Genomic DNA, 23,546 nt, shown 5'->3' on the forward strand with positions numbered 1-23,546 from the left:
CAAAAAGCAAAACAAAACAAAAAAAAGTAGACTATAGTTTCAACATGAATATTGCACAAGGTTTTAAGAATAAAGATAATTTTTTCAGTTACCAACATTGATGGGTCTCATTCTCCTAAAGAGCCTTGAATATAATCTCAGGGCTAGGATGAAAGAGACATTACTGGGGCCTGCTCGAGGCAATCGACGAATAACAGGATGATGAAATGAAAAAATGAAAAACCAACACTGATATCCCATATTCCCTCCGCAGTTCCATAATAGCTGATGAAAGGAAACTATCGACTTCAAGACCTAGCATTACATACCTTAGCAACATAACAAGGTCTGCATCACTTGAAAGGCGCACCAATCCTGGAGTCCCTTCAGTTCTTATAAATTGGATCTTCTCCCTGCTCAGGCAAAGAAACAGTTTTAAATTTAAGTTTCAGACTCCAGAGACACTACTAAAAAAAATAGCCACAGTTGTTTTGGAGTACCCATTTTGTAGCATTTACCCAGTGGTACCTTAGAACACACATCTAAGAGACAGAATTCTTGCCTTTAGGGAGAGTCTTGTGTGCAGCACTATCACCTACTTCTAAGGTGGGGGGAAAATGCTTTCACAGTCTTTATTGCTCGTTGCTCAAATAACACTACAGGCTGAATTACCTCCTTTGATTTACAGAAGGTTTGTGGATTTGAATATAGGCGGTACTATAGACATTCATGTGGATTCTTTGTTATTTCTTACAGGGCATTTATAAGGGTATTCATAGATTTTTCTGAAGTTACACTTCTAAGTTAGTGTGATAAGCACATTCCTACATAGAAACAGACAGCATCTACATATATTCAATATTAAAGCATGCTGCTTTCTCAAATAACTGAAAATCGGAAACACTTGCATTTACTTTATCCAGTGACAGATTGTGTATATACTTGTGCAAATAAATACTAATACATATTAAGCACAGTGGAATTTTACATTATTTTATTACAGATTTATGTGTTAAAACCAGTTTTTTTTAAAATTTCATGGGCCACTGAGTTACAATTCTGAACCCTTCATCTGAGTATAATTTTGATGAGACTTCCTAGTTGTTTCCTCTCATTGTATTTTCTACTATGCTTATTATTTCAAAGCAACTATATATATGTACATGCAAATGTTTATACTGTTGGACTCTCAAGCGGTTCTCGTCCTTGGGGTCCCACCCAGCTATTCTCAGCCAAATCAGGCCAATGGCTCAATGCATAGCTGCTTGGGCCATGTAGTGTGGGTATGATGCAGAACAGCTATCCCAGTGGTGTTTAGGGTCTCCACGGCTGTACCCAGTAATGCTTGGGAGATAGATCATGCCAGGGATCAAATTGCAGTCAGCTACATGCAAAGCACTAGCCTTCACGCCTGTGTTAACTCTTCAGACTCTTAAAGCAAACTATACTCATGTTTATAAGATGACACTAAAGAGTGCTAAAAGCATTACATCTGACGAATAGGGATCAATGCGAGTCTAAAATTTTACTCTAAGTATTTATGACAATAAATTCCAATTCTGAGATAAAATGTCAATTTCTGTTGTAAACATTTAGATTTAGTCTATAACTATGTAGCATTTTGCTTTCATATTTGATATTTTCATAGATTTCTATTTCACTCTATATTTCTGTATTACAAATTTTCTTTTTGCTTATAGGCAAGGAGATGAAAGGCCAGGTTTAATCACTGAGATGATTAAACATTCTCCAGTGCTCAGAGAAGACAGCGGTCTTATAACTTACTTGTTCTCAGTAAGTTTGAGCTAACTAGGAGTTAAAAAGTTCACTTCTAAGCTACTTCTGGCTGAACCATTTACATAATGTATTAGACTATGAAGCAGCTCATCTTTGGTGGTGCAAGATTCTCTTTTTTCTGTTCTTTACTGCAACAAGCAATATAATAGTCTCTCTCTGTATATAAATGACTGAAAATCAAACATTGTAACTCTAGACTGCATAAAATATTACAGTAACTAGTTCTTGGTATATGGATATATACGTATATGAATGTCAATGAGTGAAATAAATGGCAGGCACATATGCAAAAAGACTACTCAGAAGGTCTGTCTCTTGACTAAAGGTTATCTTAGTTTGAAGGCTCAAATCAAGCAGAACGTTTCCCTTCAAGTGTTACAATCACATGTCTGAAGCACATGATAGAAACCAACGTCCATTATCTGCCAAATGACTTTTTGATAAGAGATATAAAAGTTGGTTTTAAAAAGAGAAATATTATCTTAGAGGAAAAAGAGGAAGAACTTTTAATAAGCGCCAATAACAAAATGCTTTGGTCTTGAAGAATCAAAAGCAATCTCCAGCTAATATACAGTATCTCCTGAGCCTATCACCACAATAATCTAAATAAACAGAACAGAACCAGAAAACAAACAGGCTGTGCACTCTCTTCCACTTCTTTAACTGGCGCTGTATAGAGCAGACTGGGGATGAAAAGATAGTTGGGTTCTGGAGTGTGGCGCATGGTTTCCTGTGAATAAGTAAAAGATCATTGCTTACTGAGTCACAAGGATGACCAAGTAAGGACAGGAAGGGGAAAAACAGAGAGAAACTGCCAATTGGGAAACTTTCATCACTTTCCAGATATTAACTATGAGGCAGTGAAGGCTGCTGGTCTGGTTCTCTGATACAAGAGGCAGGCTGAGACTCGTTTTCACCCCAGCCAGCTAATTTACCACAGAGATAAGCTATGGGTCACATGCACCCAAGAACACAGCTCTGGAGCACTTTGCTTGATGTACATCACACTGTTATGTGCCTTCTCATACTAACAATGTAAACTCATCCTTTCTGCAGGCACAACTGAATGCCTGTTTCACTATGGTCATGGTATCACACGCAAAATCCACCAGCATGTGAGACAATCCTTTTCTTAGAGTTTGAGAGTGGAAGGGAGAACATCACTGGGTAATTTAAATAGCTCCATTCACCTCAAGTGAACTCTACTGAGACCTCATACCCACTTCTCTAAAGTCCTCCACAAAATTCTTTACAAAGAAACACAAAAAGCAAGTGGTTTACTTTCAGAAAGCAGATCAAAGCTGAGGAAGAGAGAAGTCAGTGATAGCCTCAGAAATGTTCCCAATCTTTTCTGAGAAAAAAAAAAAATAAAACAGGAACTACTTCGTTATCAGAAACTCTGCCAGTATGTCGTTGTCTGCTAGAAATCTGTAGGTATCATCTTGAGTTCTGGGCAAAATGTTTAAATTCTGTGTTTTCTCTCTGAAGATTAGAACTACTAACATTGAAGAGTCAAACTTCTACTTCTGGAAAACATTTATGATTAAATATTGCCAGATGATTTCAGCTCCCAGATGTGATTTATAAGACGGTGCCAGGAGACTGGAAATAAACGTTGTGGGGGTAGCGTCAGTAATCAAATAGTGACCTGTAACTGCGCCACAGTTCCTCCCTCCCCTTCAGACAGAAGAAACTTTCTCAAGTGTTCAGGTGGGCATGCCCTCAGGCCAGCAAGACCTTGATGCTAAATTTGCCAACAGTCCCTATCTGCCACTCACAATTCTTTTACCAAGAAAAAGACAAACTTTTCTCCTGCAGTATTAATACTCCTATCAATTGTGATGAAGTAAGGCTAAAGGATGTATGCAAGCACTCACATAGACTAAAGAAAAAGCAAAAGAAGTAGATTAAAAAGGAAAATTATGTATTTAACCAAAAAGACATAAGTAGATGTCCAGAACTCTTTCAAAGAACAAGAGGGGTTTTTATTGCTTTTTTAGTAAAGCAAGATTACAATTATTATTTTTTAAATTGAACAAAAACTTGAACAAAAGTATGTAAGCAGTGGAGGAGGAAAGGAACACATGTTCAAGTGAGAACAGGAGCTTGAAAGAGCAAGGAAGCAAGCAAAGAGACACAGGAAGACAGTGTTCCAGGGAGAGTTAGGGCTTGAAGCAGAAGTCTTGAAGAACAAGAGTTTTCATCAAACTTTGCAAAATGAAAAGTGGTGGGAAAATCCTCAGAGATATATTAAGTAATAAATTTTCCTTCCAGTGCTATATTTTTGGGAAGCTCAGTGAAGAGAATTGTCTCATTAAAACAAATTGGTAGATAAAACCAAGATGTTTGCTAAGAAGAAAAAGTAGTGAGCATGACAGTGCAAAATTGCATACAACAGGCCATTTTGGCACATTCTAGTACTTCCTCCATTGCATCTTCTCACTGTACCAGTCAGGTAGAATTTAAGTTCCTTCTGAAATACCAGTTTCTTGAGGGCAAAAGGCCCTCAAGTTTTATCTTCAAGTTCCCTAAATACTTAGCCCTAGGTAATACGCAACTCAATAAAAAATACAAACCAGATACATAACCAGTTAAAGCCAAGCAACAGAGCTGGCTCCTAACAGATATCCCAAAATTCATCCAGTACTTGCAATTAGCTATACATCACTTTTTTTTCACTGTGGCAGAGAAAAAGAGAAATAGGAAACTGATTTCAAATTATTCATTAAAACAGGATGTACTGGGGAAAATAGGCAAAGAGGCAGTAACATAATAAGAAAACTTGAAACTTGCTAGTTGTACTAAATATGACTGTGAAAACCTCAGTAAAAACTTGCTAACAGCTATCTTTCAGTTATTTGTAATATTAAGGCCTCTGTAACTACTTCCCCCAGTGCACAAAATCACCCCAGAAAAGCAATTCTAGCACATCATTTGGGACAATAACAGAGTCTCAAGACTGGAATTCTCATAGTAAATACTCTCACTCACTGGAACCAAGCAGCATTTTCGTGAAGTTAAAAGATAGGCATGTGATCACAAACAAACAGAAGCAGCAATGCCTCTAAACCACAAAATGTTATGGGCTACAGACTGCTCAGACAGTTCTTGTAGCTACTGCGCAGTCGCAACTTCAAAGAGATAGATGGTGAAAGAAAGAAAGAAAGAAAGAAAGAAAGAAAGAAAGAAAGAAAGAAAGAAAGAAAGAAAGGAAAAGAAAAGAACAGAAAAGAAAAGAAAGGCCAGAGGGCACTTTTTAAGAAATCCCATGACTTCTCTGTGTAATGTCAAGAAAAGAAAATTAGCATTGGTCACTGATGGGTTATTATATATATAGGCCATAGTCTGACTTGAGAGAGAGCGCTAAACATCTATACTGACTAACCAACTTTCGTTCTACCTCTCATTAGATAGATTGTATTTGGAAACAGAGGCCCAATATGATAATATGATTCTTGTTTGGTTTTGTCTTTTTGTTTTTCTTTTTGGGTCACACTGGCGATGCACAGGGGACCTTATGGGATGCGGGGAATCAAACCCGGGTTGGCCGCATGCAAGGAAAACGCCCTACCTGCTGTGCTATTGATCCAGCTCCTGATAATATGATTCTTAAAGACAGGTAGAAGTGGTATATTAGCTATAGTCTAGGGGCAAAATCTGTTGCAGATAGATATAAATCAGTTTCATGCCAAGAATTTAGAGAGCTAGCTAAATTTGTTAAACTTGTAACCTCATCTTGAAACAAGCAACTTCATAAAGTTAGTACATATGAGAAGCACTGAATGAAAAAAACACAAGTAAAATAATCCATGTGGAATCTATTAAATTGCAGCATTCAATAATTTTAAATATTGAGTATATTATTAGATAAGGCCCATAATTACTTATTCCTATTTCAACAGAAAGTATAAACTATTGAAAATAAATCCAAACTAGATGTCATTTTCTGTTTCTATTATTGGCAAGCTGTTTTATTCATACTGTTATCTTGCTAATTCCACAAGTATTTATTGAATATCTTGTTGATATGAAATAGATAAGATACTTCTAGGAGATAGTACAAGGGTTAAAGTGCTTGCATTGTACGTGACCAATGCAGGTTCATTCCCTGATACCACATATTATCCATCAATCACCTTCAGCACTGTTCCCTAAGCCCAGATCGAGTGTAAGTCCTGGCACCTCTGGGTATGCCAGGGTTCCTCCCAATCCCCACCCCTTACTTATTTGAAAGTATTTTAACAATACTTAAAAATGAAACTAAAATAATTTTGAGTAGCATAAATTGGAACAATGCTATACCAATAGCTATTATTTTAAAATAAACACAAACAAACCAATAAACTAGTGTGAAGCTATTGTGATGGACAACCAGTTAAACAGCATCTACAGACAGATGGGGATAAAACAGTGCTTTCAAAGCAGTAGTATAAGATATCAAGGCAAGGTTAAAAAAAACTTAAAGTACCAATTTCCAGAAAATGGTACCACAAAAACTAGTTCTTATATTTTGACTGTCATTATCTAGAATAAAGAAAAAACAAAACAAAACAATAAAACAAGGTTAGACAAAACACAAACATAAAATACTCTGGTAAAAACTAGGCCAAAAAAAGTTGCTAAGTAAATAAACAAGAAAATTACAAGAAATGAAAGGATTGAAAATAGAAAATATAGTCATAGGAAAAAATCAAAATGTGTAAATATTTTATTTGTAACCAAAGGATCTTAAATATAAAAAAATTCCCAACAAAATCCTAATGTAATTTTAAAAGTTAAAAACATTACCAGAATTTCAACTCAAAATTCAAAATAATGCTATGTGGCCAGAGAAACATCTATTTTCAAAATAAATGTTATATTATCATTGCCTGAGATCTAAGAAGACATACTAAAATATATAACTATATTATCTTATATTAAAAGTGTAGATTCTATATTTTCATTAGGGATTATATGTAACTACAGCTGCAGTCATCCATACTTTGGGATACCTTATTTTAAGTGCTATTCTTATATTCAAAATGTGTTGTTTATAACAAAAACAATTTTATTTTTTTAAATTTACTAGCACTGTAGTACTGTCCTCTTGTTGTTCTTCGATATGTTTGTGCGGGCACCAGTAATGTCGCCATTGAGAGACTTGTTACTGTCTTTGGCATATCGAATATGCCATGGGGAGCTTGCCAGGCTCTGCTAAATTTACTAAAAGGGTAAAAGGGTAAAGGCCCTCCCGTTGATCGTCGATTTGCTCGAGCGGGCCCAGTAACGTCTCCATTGGAGACTTTGTTGTTACTGTGTCTGGCATATCGAATACTCTCGGTAGCTTGCCGGGCTCTCTGAGAGGGGCGGAGGAATCGAACTCGGGTTGGCCATGTCGGCCGCTTGTAAGGCGAACACCCTACCACTGTGCTAGCCACCCGAGATTATTAGTATAGTTACATAATATTATTTCTATGGTAAATGATAAAAGTCAGATATACAAAATAACTGATAGTTAATACAATGGCACTAAATGGTTTTGAAAGAATGTATTTTATAATGCATCCTAGAGGAAATGAGAGTAAAAACTTATCAATGGAATTATTAATTACTTTTAACTGATAGGACACTTTTATTTTCTTTGTAATTAACACATCTTATTGACGAGTGAACTAGCAATTAACTAAATGCCCATTAAACAGACTTTATTAAAAACAGATTTGTGTTATAAGTGATGAAGCACTGTTCTCAACAATTTTAGAAATGGCTTCTTATTCTTTGGGTCTTGGAAAAAGCAGTAAGTCTGGACTAAACATTAATATTTTTCTTCAGCATACACAGAGTACATATCTGATGAGTTTTTTTAAGTTGGGTAGTGGTAATTTGCTGAACTGATTTCTTGAAAAATACAACACAGCAAAATAAGTAGTTGTCTAGGTTGTCTTAAATAATTAATTGTCTTAAAAGATGATTATTGTGTATGCTAGAAATTGTTTGAACCCTTATTAAACCATTTCTTAGAAAATTCAATGTTTCAGAGAACTATCTAAGAACAAAAATATTTTCAAATTAGGAAATCTTTCAAAGTTTAATCAGGAAACTGCATTTTGGGGGAAATTATTTAACAAGTGCCTATATAATATTCAAAAATAATCTAACTTAAGTTTGACCATAAGAGTTCCTTAGGGCTTTAAAAAAATCATAAAATGACTATCAGTTAGTCTGACACCTTCTGCATAAAATACACAAATAAGAAAACTAGACCAATACATGATGTATATGCCAAAGCCCTCTAAACAACTTTAGTCTATCCCTAAAATAAAATATGAGTAGCAAATTTTCCTTTTGCAGAAATCAGTGAATATATGTCAGAGTTGATGCATGTGTTTCTTAGTTATTCTTAGTTAATCATAATCTTAACATAATCTTAATCACAGTCTCATTAGTTAGCCTTCCTTCCTTCCTTCCTTCCTTCCTTCCTTCCTTCCTTCCTTCCTTCCTTCCTTCCTTCTCCTTCCTTCCCTCCCTCTCCTTCCATTTTCTAATGCATATATTGGGGATCCTAGCTCAGATAGGAATCCAGTTAACTTCTAACACATAATTACTCAGTGGCTCTATTCCATGTATAAATACTTCATAAAAAATACTAATGAAATAAGAGATTAAGTCACTGCCATTGGTTCCCCATCTCTGCATTGCTGAGAATACCCCTTACAATGCAATTTTAATTGTATGAAACAGAATGTTCCCTTAGATATACAAACTTCCTTATTATAGTGTTATGATAAGCAAAATGCTTAACGACCAAAAACTTTTCAGAAACTAAAAGTACAACTGTCACATAGAGTTCATGTAAGAGGAGCAGAATCATCTCAGTGATTTAAGTTTCTGCTTCCTTTTGTTTGACAGGACTACATAAGCTGACATGGCCAAAATCTGAAAAGAATTTTTAAGAAAGTTGAAATTAAAACTTACACGAAAGTTTTGAGAATAAGGCGGTTACTTTTCAAAGCCTAACAACAAATTTCTTAAGAACAGATTGCACTGTGAGACATACGAGATAGAAAGACCATTTAACTGAGGAACCCCAGTTGACATTAAAAAATAAAAATCATCAGTAATCTATAGGTTGGAGACTTAAAAAATGGGGTGGGAGTGTCTTGGCATCTATCCCCAAGGCACAAAAATATTAATTTGAAAGGATATATGCACACCTATGGTCATTGCAGCACTTAGTATAAGAGCCAAGATATGGAAACAAACCAAATGCCCAGGTATGGATGAAAGGATAAAGAAGTTGTAGTAGATATGCACAATGGAAAACAGTGCAGCTGTTTTCCATTGTGCAAAAGAAAATCATGCAGATTGTTGAAACACAGACAGAACTACAGCATATAATGCTGAGGGAAGTCAGTCAAAAGAAAGGAATAGATACAGAATGACCCCTATCATATATGGGACTTGAAGATACACACCAAGGTAGCAACAAAGGACCAAAAGCAATACAATGGAAGAACTGATCTGCAAAACTAAGTTTGGGGATGGGGTTTTGAGAGAGGGAAGCGTGAGGAGGGTGACTACACTAGTGATGGGGGTGGTACTGGAATTATGTACATGAAAAACCATCACGAACAGTATTGTAAATCACGGTATCTTAATTAAAAAGTTTCAAAAATTGGGAGGGAGGGGGAATGGACTTCCAAGCAGTGCTAGGGGGGTTGGGGGCCATCCCGATAACAATCAGCTCAGCTGTACAAGACAGAGGTTCAATACTCAGGCTGGTCATGTGGTGCTCCTTGGGACCAGCAGTGCTTAGTGCCCAGCACTGACCAACACTTGGTGCCTGTGGGACCATCCATGTTCTGAGGAGCAAGCACAGGTCCTCCACATGTGCTTAGAGCAATCTAACTGGCCCAGGCTTAAAGACTCTATAAAGAAAAAGCAAGATGGAAGCTATCAGCTGGGACCTGTATCTTTTCCCTTTATTATGACCTGTTACAGTACTTTCAGTCATAGGCTGGAGCAGTAGCATTGGGGTTAAGGTGTTGCCTTGCATGTGGCTGGCCCTGGTTCAAACCCCTGCACCACATGATCTCTGGATGTGGCCCAAATCCCTCACCAAACTCCCCAAATAGAGATTCTGTCAAGCATGAAAAATCTGTTGAGTAAAACCATGTGATTTTTAACAGTGGAGATTTGAGATAAGATTTAGCCTTTAGGCACTTTTTAAGGTAAGGGAAAGTTTAAGATACAATATCAATACCAGGATAGACAATAAGAAGTGATGTCACTTTGAGATCTTCATTTATTTTGACCTTGATTTATTTGAAGTAGAAGCACAGTTTTTAAGGAAAAAAAGTCTCTTAGAGGCTGTCTAAAAACGAAAGTCATTTAAACTAAAAAATAGAGAGAAAATACCATAGGAATATTATTTAGTGATTTATAACTGAACATTATAACCAAAAAACCTTGAATAAAATGTAATATTTTAGTACCTGCTATAGATCTAAATACACTTATGTTCACTATACGCAAAGTGCTATTCTGATATTGAGCAGTGATGAATTTAAATGGTAAACTGGAAAATCAAGCATAAAGACACTAAAAGTCAAGAAAAGCACAAAAACCAAATGGACAAAATAAGATGAAGGATAACTTGATGCATTATAAAATTAATTATCAAATTAGTGTCTAGACCAGAGGTTATTGCAGTGGCTATGCTACTGGAATTATATGAAGAAGTTTTAAGAAATTATCTGCTCGTGCTTGTCCATCTCCTGGGCAGGGTGTGGGAACTTAGGGAGTAGACTAGGAAAGGGAAGATCATTGGGAGGTGACTGGATCTGGCATTTGTAAAGCTCCAGGTGATCCTGATGGAAACAATTTAGCACGACTAAGCTGAGAAGTACTTAAGAATTGCTGCTTCAGAAAGGGTGATGATATTTGGCAAACATTTGAACTGGCAAGTAGGCAAAATGGGCTTTAAATTGTATAAGAATTTCTATAGAAACTCAAATTCAATGTTTTTCCATTTGCACCTATGTAAGTTCTAGGACATTGAGATTGAGAAATATGAGTGTAGATCATGAGAACAAGAATGTGGTGCTGAAAGGCTTCAATGAGGGGACTGGCAGCTTATATTATTTCTGTTGTTGCAGTTCCTTGCTTGTTTTTTTTTTACCCAGGGACCTTGAGCATGAGTGATATAAACTCTCCCAATAAGCCACAGATAGTCCCAGCCTCAGCTTTATTGAGTTTTAAAAAAACATCATTCTAGTTAAATGCAAAAGACTTTTTCCAGGGGGGAAAAGAAAAACTGCATATACTCAAAAGAGTCCAGAAAACTAAACTTGAAGCATGGTCCACTGAAAAGTTGTTTAAAAAAGAGGATTGTTGCCTGCCCACCAAGGCCGAAAGTTGCCCACCCACGAGCGGCTCTCCAGCACGACCATGGCCCCAGAGGCACACGGACCTAATTCAGAGCACAACAGCTTTCAGCAGAAATGTGAATGGACTATGCATTGAACTATGGTGCTGTGCCCCCACCTCTGGGAGGGAAAGGGTGTCAGGGTGTCTGTCTCTTCTGCCTCCATCCCTCTGCCCCCCCACCCACCTCCGGCAGCATGGTGGCCACCACCTGAGAGCTTATAGGACAGCCAGGTATGAGCTGACAGTGACGGGGCAACTGTGGTCTCATGGGATGGGGGACGGAACCTGCACGTCCTTCTTCTCCGACCAAGGCCGAGGGTTGCCCCCCACGAGCAGCTCTCTGGCATGGCCATTGCCCCAGAGGCACATAAAGCAATCTCATAACTATGTGGCTTTTGGCAGAAATCCCTCCAGACTTAATTAGTAAAATATTAGAAATCCAAAATGGCGTGGCTGCTATCACGCCGGCGCGACATCATATGGTCTTCATAACCAGCAATAGAAAACAAATTATTTCAGAATGCCTTTTCAGCAGGTCTGATTATTGGGGAAAAATTCCAAATAATAATGGTGCATCTTTTGTTGAAATAATGAATGTAATCAAAGTAGAGAGAGAGAGAGTTAAGTGGAAAAAAAAAAGAGGATTGTTGCAAGGAAAATGCTGAACTGTAGAGAGGATAAGATTCTCTGTTTGGGTTCCCTGTATTTTCATTATGAAAAAATATGAATACCAAGTCTAGGATTTTATAAATGGCAATTTAATAAACCTATGTTACTTTTGTTTATTCAAACTACACCACAAAGGGATTAGCATCTTATTATTTTCAATATCCACACCAGACATCTAGAATACAATCTTGGCTAGGAAAAAATTCTTTTAAAATATTTATTCTGTGGCTGGAGTGATAGCACAGCAGGTAGGGCGTTTGCCTTGCACGAGGCCAACCCGGGTTTGATTCCAGCATCCCATATGGTCCCCTGAGCACTGTCAGGAGTAACTCCTGAGTGCAGAGCCAGGAGTAGCCCCTGTGCATCGCTGGGTGTTACCCAAAAAGCAAAAAAAATAAAATAAAATAAAATATTTATTCTTTAAAGAGGGTTAGAGGTTCTTTAGTAGATCTTATTTGATCCATAGTAGAGAAATGTCAAGGCTATTATTGCCTAGTGTTGATGACAGTATTTGTACACAAGAAGCCCTTGATTTGCACAGCATATGTATAGAATGCCAGGAAGGAAAAGTGAATTTCCAAGAAAATGATCAATGTTATTGAAGATTTAATCAACATTATGATTACCTGAGTGAGTGATTCCGTGTGAGATCAGGTTGACGCTCTTGTAGAATTTCAAATATATTGGGTTGGCGCAGAAATGCAACGATCTTGTCATTGTAAGCTAAAAAAAAAAGGACAATTTTTTAAAGCCTCACTTGGTTTCCAATACAAAAACATGCATTAAAATTTGTTTTTATGATTAATATTCCCTGTATTATAGTTTGTTACTTAAATAACCAGTTTATTTCCTGTTACATGAATATTGGACTTAAACTTATTGACTGTGACTTAAGAATTTGTTAAATTCATTTGTTATACTATGTTATTAGTAATTGCTTATTTACATTTCCAAAAAAATATCTACATATTGTTTGAGGCTACTGCCTACCTAAGTCAACTTCAAAAATAATTGTTAGAAATAGAAAATCATCTTCTGATCAAATATCAGACAAGTAAAGAGGTAAGAGACAGAACAAGGGTCAACAAAATCTATGTTCCCAGTAGCTACTACAAAAATACACAGGAGAAATGAAGTAATTTGTGGGAATAATGCCATACAGTCACATATAATTCTTTACCAAACCAATTATACCAACAATTAAATATGATCAGCATTATCGGATCAGTACCTGGTCTGTTAAAAGAAAACTCTGTATATTAGTTAAGGTGGCTAATGTCCTCAGAAATTAAAAAAGTTAATTTTACAAGAGCTCTGTTAAACATCTCTTTGGTAAAGAAAACTAATTTGTTTAAAATGAGTTTTCTTAATTAAATTAAGTAAAAATCAGAACTAAGATACAATTAAATTACAGAACTGAGCACCCAAATTCTCAGATATTAAAGGTCCTAGTGGAGAGAGTATGGTGTGTGTGGGGGGGGTAGGTACAACCCAGGTTTTATCCACACTATACAGTGTACCACACTATACAGTGTACCTTTCAAGCATCTTCAGGTGTAGACCAGGAGACCACAAAGCATTGTGCCCTGAAGGTCCACAAACACTGAAGGGGTGGCTGTGCAGTCCCTAACATCACAGAGATGTGAAGCATTGGATAGCAGTCCAGATTAGCTGGCTATCACCAGGAGTGACCCTTAGAACTTCTGAGTACTGCTTGGGAGGTCTCTCCTCAAATATTTCAACTCAGTCAGGACACTATTGTGTTTATAATATCCTAATGTAAATTAAGATTGTAAAACATGTTTTAATTTATATAATATGATTAAACAAAATTAATATAATTCTCTTGGCATTTGAAAATAGCTTCAATGAGTTTTGACATCCTAGTCTTAATAACCATTGGAGGGAGTTTAGAGATAAAAGGTTTTTTTTAAGTATCAATTTTATAGTACTTTGAAATTTGATGTTCAGTATTCAGTATTACATTAGTAATATCATTAGAACATCCTGACCCGATATTTCTTCTTACCCAGTGATTATTATCAAAGTTCTTTATGGGTGTGGGCATTATTTTTTTCTTAAAAAGTCTAATATTTTAGGACCAGAGAGATGATATAAGGCATTTGCATTGTACCCAGCAAATCCTGGTTCAATCCTCCATACAGCAAATGGTTGCCTGTGCCCCTCCAGGAGTCACCCTTGAGCACAGAGACAGAAAAAAGTCTTGGGGACACCTGTGTGTGGTGCAAACACCACCCTGTACCACCACTTAAGAAAAAAAACTCATAAAATTTAAAAGTAAAAATAGACAAGTAGTTTCTCAAAACTGAAGATGGTATAGGGAGATCACATGGCCCATCTGACTATTCCTAAAGGGGCTGAAATTCCAGCTTTGAAAACCACTCTACTTAACCTCATCATGTTAACGATTCACATCTTTCTCTAGAACTCTTTGCTACTTTCCTTTATTACCGCTTCATAATTCTGATGACTCGTTGATTTTCATTGGCTATAAATTGCAAAAATGTATTTTGAAGAATTTGTCATTGGTGTTTGCTTATTTTGTGTGCCTACTTCTGGCCTACAAATCACTGAAACCGACTTAAATTAGGAATATATGCTAGGTACACGCTTGTCCGAATCGTTAATTTGTAATAATCACATAAGATGGTACTTTATATATATATATATATCAACCTAATTATAAAAGCTCTACTTATAAAAAGAAAAGTGGCATTAAAAAGTCATCCTATGGGTTTGTGCAAGATAGCACTACTTTGAGACTCAATTTCTTAGGAAAAACATGTCTCAGTCTGGGGCAAAAGAAATAGGTTGTCGATAGGGAAACATCACTATAAAATGCATAATACACATGGGTTGGAAAAGCAAAGCTAAAGATTTCTGGAAATGGTGACATACCCACTGGTACCATGTCCTGATACTGTGGCCTGCTGACTGTATTGAATGTACTTGATGGCCTGGGAAGAACTGGTGGTCCTGCATGCCGAGAATCTTCTCCTACCTGCAAACATAAGCAGCATTTATATTCTGCACCAAGATCTAGAACACAAAATGCTTTACCTCCATACCTTGAGTAAGCTTGTTCAAACCGAGCATTGTTAAGTATCAATCAGAATGGATACCCACTGAGAAACTGAAGCAGGATTCTCCAAGCTAGGTCTCAGTTGGAGCAACCCTAACTTTGAGAGGAGCTGGAGCAGTGATCATCTGTCAAGTAGCACAAGAATAAGTCCATCTGGGGACACTTGTTGGGTCTATAGAAGCTAAACAGCAGACTTTTTTCAGCAGGAATAAATTCAACCTCAACAGAACACACAAACATGCAACAATACAATCAGAGAGAAAGTCTTGCTTGGCAGCACAAAACGTATTGAGCAGTGCCAGGTATTCCTCCTTCAGACCAAGGTTGCTCAGGGAATTCCTTGTCTCAGCAGAGAGGTGGAACAGCAGCAATCTTCATGTGGGTTTTTGAGTTGGTGTATTATCTCCTTAGAAGCAATTTTACATCCCTATTAGAGCACCAGTACAACAGCTCTTTCTGGTTTGAACCTCCCACACCAGGAGTTAATTGCAACAGGTGTGGAGGAGCTAAATAGGGTTGCCCTAATCTGAATTATTTATTGTACTTATTATAGATTTAGAAATGCATGCATACAAGTAGAGAAGGAAAAAAAAGTTCATTAATATTCCTACGAGCAAGTTTTAACATTGCTTTAGTATTTTCCCTGTATATTGCAAGTCTTCTTAGGACAATAGTAGAACATTAATGCACGGAAACTAAATTTTTTTTTAAAAAAAAGGCAAAGTAACGTACTGAATAAATAAACTGGAAGTTTTAAAATAGAACTTCTACTCCCTCTTCCAACCAAATCTTCACAATCATTTTGTCACATTGCATCAGTTAGGTGTTTGGTGTGGGCTTTTCTCAAGGCCCTGGCACTGAAAATAGCGTCCCCACCCTCCCTCCACTGCTTGCTTATCCTTCAAGAATGCTCTCACTCATTCTTCCAAGCATAGTTCAAACAGCTCCTCCTTGATGAAGTCTTCCCTTCCCTTAAGCTGACAACAAATGTGGCTTTCTCTGAGCTCCATAGCACTTGCTGTCTATTTCTAAATTAGCTGTCATTATTAACAGTGCGTTAATACATTTTTCAGTCCATTCTTATTCATTTTCATGCAGGCTAGTTTAAGACAGTCTCTTCTTAAAAAGAACACAGCGGGGGGGGGGGGGAAAGATGTTATTATTTGTATTCCCACACTAACCACCATGTGTCTGCACTGCAGGTGTTGGGTAAGTGTTAATTTGTTGTCTGGAAGAGATACCAAAATTCCAATTACCTGAAAAATTGGTTAAATGAGTATAAGAGCATGGCTAGAAAGCCTCTTGCATGTAACTAGATGTTTTTCACCCTTTCTTTTTTTGAGATACTTCTTTTTCGTTACTGGCATTGAGGAATGAACTCAGCCACTTTGACGGAAATTCTGCCATTAACAACACACTGGTTAGCAGGCGAAAAATTAGTCATTTCAGTAAAGCAACATGAAGTATGTTGCTATCAGCAGTATGCCTATCAGCAGTATGCCACATGCCATCACTTCCCAGAAGAGCAATGTTTTTCTCCTGGATTCAACACCACACTTCTTCAAATCAGATGATCAGACAGGGATGGGCAAACCCCAGTAAGTAGTTAACACCACAGTACTGGTATGTTCAGACTGCTACGGCAGGAAGCACACTTCCCTCCAAGGCTTAGCTATGCTGGGCAGGGAGCCTCAGGCAAGGGCTAGTCTCCGCATTGCAGCTCTATTTTCACCAATATAAATTCTTCCTTGACATTTTACTATGTACCTTGAGATCCATTTCCCATAGGCTATACTGGACCATGAAAATGATTCCAGTTCTGAGGGAGAAAAGTTAAAAGAAAATCTAAGTCTAGCTATCAATCTCGTGCCTGTAGTACTAACCAGACAAAACAGCCAGCTTCAAATTGTGACGTGAAGATAAGGAACGCGGTTAGAGTGCACAGACACGCGATAAACTCAGGCAGGGCCCTAACTGGCTGCGTAACACGTACTAGGTCCAAAGGTGAGAGGACAGGTTTGCCTCTAAGATGAATGCTCTCAGTGTCATTTTATCCACTGGTAATGGTTTTATATGACAAGGACGTAAAGATTTATTACCTGCTCATAAAATAAAAATATTTTGGTGCATACTTCATCCTGCCATGGATTTATATATCACTTTATATGAGCTTCTCCTGTATACTCTCCTATGGCTGCATTTACTGCCAGAAGAGCACGTGGTACACTTAGAACAAGTATGTAAATCATGAGAGGAAATTCCAAGAGTGTAATTTTGATGAACTGCATACAGCTATTTATTGAATTCATCATTTTCATGACAGAGTCTGCAGAAATATTTGAACGACAATATAACATGGAAAATATGATATGTATATAGGAGTCCATAGGTGTGGGAAAGGTATACAGGAAAAGGATCTGAATTCTATTTGTCTAAGGGAATTTTTTTAAAAGAAACCTATCAAGACATGATATATATTCAAAGCACAAGCCCACACAAAGGAGGAAAACTTGACATTTCTTCTATTGATTTAAGCTACTAAAAAAATAAAACTATAACAGTTTTTTTTTTCTTTTTGAGAGCCCTCATGTGGATAACATGGGTCACTACAAAATAATAAAGAAGACAGAGCACCTTAGAGCTTTTAGTAATTATCAATTCATTTTCATTTCTCTGGGCATGAGAGGACCTAAATCAATGCTGAATCTTTTACTAACCAAAAATGAAATTAGTGAGGGTTTCATAGCACCAAAGTCTCAGCCAAAGATTTTAACCCAAAGATTTTAACCTAGCAACACTTGTTTAATAAACTATATTTAATCTCACTTTTAGTTCACTAAAAGTTCAATTCAAACCTTCCTACAAAGCTGCTTTTGGATGTGCGAAAGGACCCACCATGAATCTTCCCTGAAAAGCTCCATAACACAACGAATTGTCTTTCATCATTTTCTAAATATAAACAAGCTCTAATTTCTTCAGTTGTCCCGCCATGCCTGATTTTTAAAATGTGTAATTTAGGTTCCAGAGAAGCCTATTAACCCTCCAATTCTTTCCAGCCTCCCCATGACCCTATTTACATCAAAACAAACAAAAACAAAAAAATGAAACAAAACAATACAATTCCACAGACTCCTACATCCTGTAGTGTCTGTCAATGGTCATTCTCCGGGGCATGAGACTCACCTCGCCTGCACTGTGACTGCGTTGCCTTGTCAGGTGTTGTCGGTGAACCAGGGCGCTGGTGGGTCGACTGCTCTGAAGTGGGAGCCGAGGATCAATGAAAGTGGTGGTGCGGGAGTTGTGATCAACAAAAAATGCCTAGGAAACAATCCATTCAATTACTGGTCAAAACGGGCCGGGTTCATGTCATAACTGATTGTCACTTTACACAGTTTGGAGAAGACATGTTTTTGGGTACAAAAGGTCTGACCTCTGTTTCCTCGTATTTTTGGGTTTAAATACTTAATAAATTTCCGAACAGAGAAAATTAGAGAAAGCCATGGTTAGATTAGATCCAGAAGGAAGGGAGAAGAAAGGAACATTATCCCAGGTGTAGGAAACACTCAAAAAGACAGTCATCAAGATGTACTCTTAAAAAGAAGCCCCATTAAACTACAGCGCTGTGCCTCCCCAGGAGGGAAAGAGTGTTGCTCCCTTCCGCCTTTATCCCCCCCCCCCCCCCCCCCCCCCCCCCCCGGCAGCAAGGTGGCTGCCTCCACAGAGCTTATTGGAAAGCCAGGTATGAGCCGGCAGTGACGGGGCAACTGCAGTCTCATGGGAAGGGGGGTGGTACCGGCTCGTCCTTCACACCCTACCAAGGTCACGAGTTGCCCCCCATAAGTGGCTCTCTAGCATGGCCATGGCTCCAGAGGTAAAAGGACTTAATTCAGAGCCAGGCAGCTTGAGGCAGAAAAGTGAATGGACCATGTGTTAAACTATGGAGCTATGCCTCCCTGGGAGGAAAAGGGTGTTGCTCCTTTCCACCTTTTCTCCCCCCGGGCAGCAAGGTGGCCACCACCTCGAGGGTATATGAAAGCCAGGTATGAGCAGGTGGTGACGGGGCAACTTCAGTGTCATGGGAAGAGGGGTGGTACTGGCTCGTCCTTCACGCCCTACCAAGGTCCTGAGTTGCCCCCTATGAGCGGCTCTCCTGCACAGCCATAACACCAGCCGCATAGAAACCAATCTCTAAATTATCTGGCTCTTTGCAGAAATCCAAAATTGTGAGGCCGCAATTCTCTTAACTAGCTATAGAAAACAAAGTATTTCACAATGCCTTCTTAGCAATTCTGATTGTTGGGGGGGAGGAGGAATTCTAAACAATAATCGTGCATCTTTTGTCGAAATGACGAATGTAATCAATGTAGAGAAGAGTTAAGTAGAAATCTTCTGCCTCACAGGCATTGGGTGGGGTGGGAGGCAGGGTACATTGGGGTTAATAAATAAAACTATGAAAAAAAAAGTAAGGTGGAGTTCATGCCCAATTCAATCAGCTAATCAGTGGCTATTCGAATAGATAGCAGTACTCCTACATGAAAAAAAGAACCCCCAAGTTATTTATTTATTTACTTATTTATTTATTGGGCCATACTCATCTGTGCTCAGGGCTTACTCCTGGCTCTGGGTTCAGGGATCACTCTTGGTAGTGCTCAGGGGATGTGGGGTGATAGGTGGTGCTAGGGATTAAGCAAGGGCTGGCCCTGAGCAAGACAAGCACCTTACCTATAGTACTATCTTTGTAGCCCCAGAAAAAAAAAAAAGCCCTATGGTGCTTAATTGGGCTTCTTCTCACTAAGGCTCTTGAAGCTCTTGCTGCTAACACATGATTTTCTTTTTAACTCTTTTTATCACCTGAAACTTCAAACCCCACTGACTTCCCTCTTTCCTTCTTCAACATCTGAGCCCTCAAGTGCCCTTATTTTGTCATTGCAGAGTCTCCTCTCTTTGTATTCTCCCATCCCTTTATCTCAGGGCTTTCTCTTGTGCAGATTAACAGTTTGTCAGTTCTGCACATCTCTATAATCTTAGTTTGTCTGACTTTCAGGATATTCTTACTAAAGACTTTGATCACACCAATGGGCTAATCCAAGGCCTCTATGGGCTATCCAATATCCATTCGAAAAATTTCTTTGATCTGTTCTCCAAGGCTTTTAAACTCCCTCCTACTTTATTTTTCCAAGTTTAGTCATCTATTACATAGCCACACCAAATTCTGTTATACATGATGACTTTGAATTATATACTTAGATTCTCTGAGTTTTCTTATAATTTCTTCCATACCCATAATAAATGTATCCCCCATAATGTGACCAGAAAGGCAGAAATGAAGATCACCACATTTACTGCAAAATCCGTGGTGTAATGAAATCATGAATGAGCATAAACCATTATTGCCTCATTGAGAACAGCAACTTAAAACAACCTTTTTTTTGTTTGTTAATGCAAATGATCTATAAAATTGCTATTTATCTTCGTCATGAGGAACCCAAATGGTAAAATTTTCAAAGTAAAATTCACTCAAGGTAATAATGAAGCCCACTATTTCAAGCACGATTTGAAAATATGTTTTCAAATGATCAGATACAGTTAATTAGGCCATCAAAGATAAAAGGGAATATTAGGAGATCCAGGAGACTCAACACCTGTAAATCATAAATTAAACTAAATAACTAAATAACTTACATAACTAAAGTTAAATAGCCTTGAAAGGTAACTGATTTCTCAAACAGTTAGAGGTCACTTAACAAAGAATCCAAAAGACTAGGAGTGACTACATCTAGACAAGTGCCAAGGGGCAGAAAATCAACTTCCTATTATGAGACAAAGTACTTCTGTACACAACCAGGAAATAGAGAAAATAATTTATAGATAACAAGTGGAAAAATATAGACTACAACAAAATAGCATTCAGTAGTAGATACACTAAAAAAACAAGCATAGAACTGGATGAAATGAAAATTCTAGGAAATCCTTTCCCTCAAAATCTACTTTCCAAAACATAAAGACTGCATTAAATGGTAGGAACTATGTCATGAGTCTCACATCCCTTGGTAATGATTTCTTTTCCCTAGCCAATCAACTGGAAGAGATTTCTCCTTAAACCTGGTAAAAATACACCAAATGACAAACCTCACACTGGCTGTATTGACAGACTTTGGTACCAATGCCACATGGGCCTCCAATTTGGGCCTGGAACATAGGTAAAGGTAAAGGTAAAGGCCCTCCCGTTGATCGTCGATTTGCTCGAGCGGGCCCAGTAACGTCTCCATTGGAGACTTTGTTGTTACTGTGTCTGGCATATCCAATACTCTCGGTAGCTTGCCGGGCTCTCCGAGAGGGGCGGAGGAATCGAACTCGGGTCGGCCATGTTGGCCGCTTGTAAGGCGAACGCCCTACCCGCTGTGCTATCGCTCCAGCCCTCATTATTTCTGCCACTGTTAAAAGTCATGTCAAACAGTGATTCAAATATTAGAAATGAACATTTTAAGATGATATTATAATCAAGCCCACATCCTCTTTCTGTAAATGAATGCTATTTCGTTACTAAATAATATATCCCACATAGTTAAAGCAAATGTATAAAGGATACTAAAACAAAATGTCTCTGGACTCTAGCTAGTTTCTTAAGAATGTTTGGAAGGGATGGGTGGCCACTTAGAGATAACAATGATGCACTTCTAATTATAAGTACGAATGGGTGTGTATATCTGGGTCAGTCATGATTTACATGCAGTGTCACAGTATAATAGGCTGTCTAAAATCCATTCTCAAAAGAATTATCCTATAAATGCCTTGAGGAAGGAGTCTTCTTTTTCACTCGTCTCCCCTATGAGGAATAGGGTGCAAAGTAAAGAAGAAATTGTCCCAAATTCTAATATGTGCACTTCTAACCCAGATACAGATAATCTGAAATGAAATGGTCATGAATTAAAAATCACAATCTTTCACATAAGCATAGAACTACGTAAAGACTGGGAAAATATTTGAGGTACTGGTAGAAGTAATGATTTGTTTTAAGTCTGAGGTAGAAGGGATAGAAGAATAAAAGCTATCAAATTGAAAGCAGTATGAAAGATTTTTTATTTACATAGATATCTGTGGAGCTAGAGGTCACATTCAGGGCTTCACACAAGGGCTTTGCCATTGACCTAACTTCCTGGCCCTCAGAGAGAATTTTGAAAATCTCTGTGTAAGACATGAATAGTCTACCAAGTTAAAACCACTTGGAAAATGGAGGTAATAGAGTGGTCTAGTAATTGGGATCTAGAAAAAGACAAGGCTGGTTCTGAGCTCTGGCTCTACTATTTACTAGCAATGTAACTAGCAAACTCCTTCACTTTTTAAAACTATTTTTCACAAAATGGGGGTAACTGTATCAAAGGAAGGTTTAATGAGGTAGTTCACTGAAATTTTTGAATACAGTGCCTATGACCCTTTAGATGTGAGTTTCCATTATTATTACTAATAACAACAGTTTTGACTTCTAAGATTTTCCTAAGGCTCACACTGTTCTTTTTCTACAGTCCATAACAAAGACTCCAAAATGTGAGAATCAATGAAATTACACTTACAGGGAAAGTTCTGACCAATGAGATAGCATAGAGTACTCCATAAATATTGCAAAGGCTCTTATAAGGAGATTATCCCAAGGTCAGACTAACATTCTATCCTTTACCCTTTCTGGCCCCTGAAATACGGACAGAATAACTGGAGCCCCAGCAGTCATATGGAACACTGAAGATGAAGGATCGCAGAGCCGAAGGAAAGGCTGATAGCCAGGAGTCTCACAACACAAGAGCCACCTCAGGAGCCTTACCTTACCTACCTCTGAACTTACTTACGATCCTGTATATTAAAGGCATGGATCACTGTCACAACATACCCACCCCAGTCCTAGCTGATATACTGTAGTTTCAGCTCTGCAGGAAAAACATATGCTCTCTAACACTACATGCATAAGAGGCACACATGCCAGCAGCCATTCTCACAGGGATGAGCCTTCATCATCTGAAACACAACAGTTCATTTCTGCTCACCATACATACAGTGGGGTAGCAGTTTGTAACTTAAGTAAAAAGTGCTTGGGAACTTAGAAAGCTGGGCTCAAAACCATCTTTCAGAATCTTCAATCCAACCAACAGTGGCTCTTTCCCACTCTCTCTTCCTTTCATTTCCCCCACTTTCCTATTCTGCTTTCTGCTGCCTTTTTTTGTTTGTTTTGTTTTCTTTGTTCTTCTTACTCCCCTCAAACCTCATGTAGTACTTGACTTATAAAAGCACTTAAGTATTTATTGAACTAGGCTGGCAACAACAGCCACTCAGAGTCTCAGTCCTCACCACTTTTATAACCCTCCTAAGTCTGCTCCAAGTGTGCTAAGGGCCCCGGGGAGCCAAGTAGAAGCCTGGATGTGGGTGGGGAATAGGTGCTCGTTGTGTCCCTCAAGGAGTTCATTTCGGAGTCAAACAGAATGTGTGTATTGTTTGCACGTGCTTTTTAACTCTGCCAACTACTTGGGTGAAAAGGTCTTGATTAAGGCCTCTCTCGAAATCACCGAGCTAGAACATGAACGGAATTGGGCAATAAAAA

The 23,546-nt window shown here is 38.0% G+C and overlaps 1 protein-coding gene across 1 annotated transcript in view; it reads right to left on the reverse strand.

Annotated features, from left to right (window-relative positions):
* Window positions 1–23,546, reverse strand: part of HECW2 (HECT, C2 and WW domain containing E3 ubiquitin protein ligase 2) — a 320,314-nt gene that overhangs the window by 66,993 nt on the left and 229,775 nt on the right. The window contains exons 15-18 of the mRNA XM_056111748.1: window positions 18,143–18,277; window positions 14,776–14,878; window positions 12,483–12,579; window positions 309–392 (exon numbers count right to left, since the gene is read on the reverse strand). Coding sequence (XP_055967723.1) covers window positions 309–392; window positions 12,483–12,579; window positions 14,776–14,878; window positions 18,143–18,277 — 419 coding nt within the window. The remainder of the gene's footprint in view (window positions 1–308; window positions 393–12,482; window positions 12,580–14,775; window positions 14,879–18,142; window positions 18,278–23,546) is intronic.

This window comes from Sorex fumeus, unplaced genomic scaffold (assembly GCF_029834395.1).
Source record: "Sorex fumeus unplaced genomic scaffold, SorFum_2.1 ptg000014l, whole genome shotgun sequence".
NCBI lineage: Eukaryota > Metazoa > Chordata > Mammalia > Eulipotyphla > Soricidae > Sorex > Sorex fumeus.